The following is a 2,804-nucleotide window of genomic DNA, read 5'->3' as shown; positions in this document are numbered from 1 at the left end:
TATGTTTCTGACATGTTATATGTTTGGCAAAAATTCTTACAATAATAATTGCTGTTAGTGTTCATCGTGTTTTATTACGTCTTAAATTGATTTTTCCGTACATTTCTGCCATATGTACATTAACTGACAGTCACCACTGATAAGCTACCACTAAATATTGTAGAAACTTAATTTGCTGTAAAGTTGCTTTGCAATGATTTGTATCGTGAAAAGCGCTGTACAAATAAACTTGACTTGACTTACAAACAGGACTCTGTGGTGGCCAATCTTTCACAATTTGGACCTTGACATTGTCATTCAGGAACATGGACGTGTACGTCTTTTGACTTGGTTGTTTAAGAAATAAAAAGCTGTGCAGTGCATCAGTTAGGGTTTAAAGAACTGTTGCCAAACCTACAACATGCCAGAAACATATTAAAAACAGCAATAATTACCCAATCATAGGCTCTTCAGTATTCTGTAACTTTTTTTTTTTTGACGAGGAAGTGTATATGAACCACTTACTCAATAGTAAAATTTCCCCTAAGCTTATATTCTGTACCATTTGCTCACAGAGGAAATATACAGCACAAATCCAGTTTTGGTAAATGAGTTTATAGTCATTATTATTTGACTTGAAGAAGGCAATGGAATTTCCAAGGAAAAATATATTCCCTTCCCTAAATACTGTCTCTTCATTCTCTTCGTTGTTGCGATGTTCAACATATTTCATATTCCCAGATGTAGCAAGAAAAAACGTAACATTGGCTACAATCTGATAAAGTCGGTTCTATTTAATCAGTGTTTGAAACCATTTTTCCGAAAAACATTGTCATCTTCGTCTATCTGTGTCCTCTTCATCAAAGGGATTACTGACAGGGATGCAAACTGTTTTGTGTACCATCTTCAAGTATGCTGTAGTGAAAATTTGATGTACATCAGATAGCCTCAGAGCATGGCTATAAAGAGGTCTGTTGGGAAATGTAAACCTCGGGTCAGTTTGCTTCCATAGATTAAACCTTCATACTTCGGTTTTCTTCTTTATCCTCAATCGTTCCGAATTATCTTGAGTTACGCTCTTCTCACCATCCCCTTCTAATTGTATCAAACTTTCTTCCTCTTCTGCGTCGTCTTCTCCATAGGAAGAAATTGGTGAATATGCACAGTTTAAAGAGATGTCAATTGGTGGAGGGCTTCTGGAGGGGCTAAAGGACACCTGAGGGGCTGCATCAGGGGGAGAGGAAGCCTGCGGGACAGCTGTAGTGTTTAGGGTTGTGGATTTGGTTTTGGCAGCTCTGATGAAGTTTATAGGGTATGTTGTCTTGAGTTCCGGGGGGTATTCCCGGATCTCGCCAGGCTCCAGGGGCTCGGGGCCGCAGGGGTCATGCTCGCTGCATGACAAGCGGCCATCCAGTTTGGATATAAAAAGCATGCCATCTCGATGTTCGACACAATAGGAGCTAGGGCACATCTCACAGAAGGAAGCTGCTTCCTGTCCACACAAGTCACACTGATGCCAAGGACACTCCCAACGGCCTAAAAACGCAAAACAAGTTATTCACTGATAATCTTCCCCTCCAGTGATCTGTTAATTAATGTTGAGCATCATTTTGTCTTCATTTACAGAAAATATTAACTTAAATTTAATCTGTCCTATGATTTCACAACACATAACGCACGATCATGTATGAACTTCATTTATTATATCACTACTGAGTTTATGGTCAGTGAGTGGTCCGTGTTTGAGACTACTTCAGGACTGACCTGCAGGTCTCTTTGTGAGATTGAGGCAGTCAGCGTGGTAAACCTTAGGACAGCCCGGCCTCTTACAGGACACAACTTGTCCTCCATCTCCACAGCTAAAGCACTCATCTTCCCGCTCCTTGATTACTTCCTGCTGGGATTTACGCTTCATCTGAGACTTCTTCTTCATCTTACGGCTTTTATCATCTGATGGGGGGTTGTTCTGATAGACACAGAGTTGATGTCTATTCACAATCACTTATCGAAGCAGAAACTATTCTTTAGATACAAAAACGTTGCTGTGAAAAATTACATTACATTAGAGTATATGAAATAGAAATTATAGATATTTTTTGCTATAGTGTCCTATAAAGGTTAAATGTTTTATTTAATTTATTTTTTGCTATAGACAGATTATTGGTTCCCCCTGTGTTTTTTTCTTTTATTAATAATGATAATAATAATGATTAGTGCTGTCAAACGATTAATCGCGATTAATCGCATCCAAAATAAACGTTTTTGTTTACATAATATATGTACGGTACACTGTGGAGACGTGCTGAAATCGCGTTTGGTCTCGTACTGTATCGCGTACCTTGTCAGTGTCGTGCGCTTTGCTTGGCCATTTGTTGTGATAAACAGGAAAGTGTGTCCAGCTGAATTCAATTTGAGTTTTGTTAAACGAATAAAAAAGAAGCTTAGTTTACCGCGGAAGCGGTCGCGGCTGCGGAGTGTAAAGGCCATCGACTCTACCGTGCGACTCCACCGGGCAGGGACATCGGCAAAGGATAAGTATCGCTTTTTATTTCTCCTCTTTCCTACTACTTGTTTCACTTCTGTTTCAGTTTTTATAACCATTTCTTACTATGTGTCAGTAAGTTGTTGTTATTTTAGCATGTGTGTTTGGCTCAGTGTTATTTTTTAGGATTACTGATAAACTAATGTAGTTCGATTTGTATTAACGTTAGTTATCTATTTTAGTTTTAGTTACAGTTGTAGTAATGTTGTAATTTTATTAGTTTTTTATTATGTCAATATAGTTTTTTTATTAAGATTTAGTTTGATTTAATTTTAGTTATTTC

The 2,804-nt window shown here is 38.1% G+C and overlaps 1 protein-coding gene across 5 annotated transcripts in view; it reads right to left on the bottom strand.

Moving 5' to 3' along the window:
• Positions 1–244: 244 nt before the first annotated feature.
• The window catches only part of nsd1b (nuclear receptor binding SET domain protein 1b), a 22,234-nt gene continuing 19,674 nt past the window's right edge, over positions 245–2,804 (bottom strand). For all 5 annotated transcript variants that reach the window (XM_016491975.1, XM_016491974.1, XM_016491973.1 and 2 more), the window contains 2 exons: positions 1,744–1,945; positions 245–1,515 (listed from right to left, as the gene is read on the bottom strand). In XM_016491975.1, coding sequence (XP_016347461.1) covers positions 1,001–1,515; positions 1,744–1,945 — 717 coding nt within the window. In that variant the 3' untranslated portion in view covers positions 245–1,000. The remainder of the gene's footprint in view (positions 1,516–1,743; positions 1,946–2,804) is intronic.

This window comes from Sinocyclocheilus anshuiensis, unplaced genomic scaffold, assembly GCF_001515605.1.
Source record: "Sinocyclocheilus anshuiensis isolate Anshui unplaced genomic scaffold, SAMN03320099.WGS_v1.1 scaffold943, whole genome shotgun sequence".
Classification (NCBI taxonomy): domain Eukaryota; kingdom Metazoa; phylum Chordata; class Actinopteri; order Cypriniformes; family Cyprinidae; genus Sinocyclocheilus; species Sinocyclocheilus anshuiensis.
Note: the sequence above shows the minus strand (reverse complement) of the source record. Positions and strands in the feature narration are given on the sequence as shown.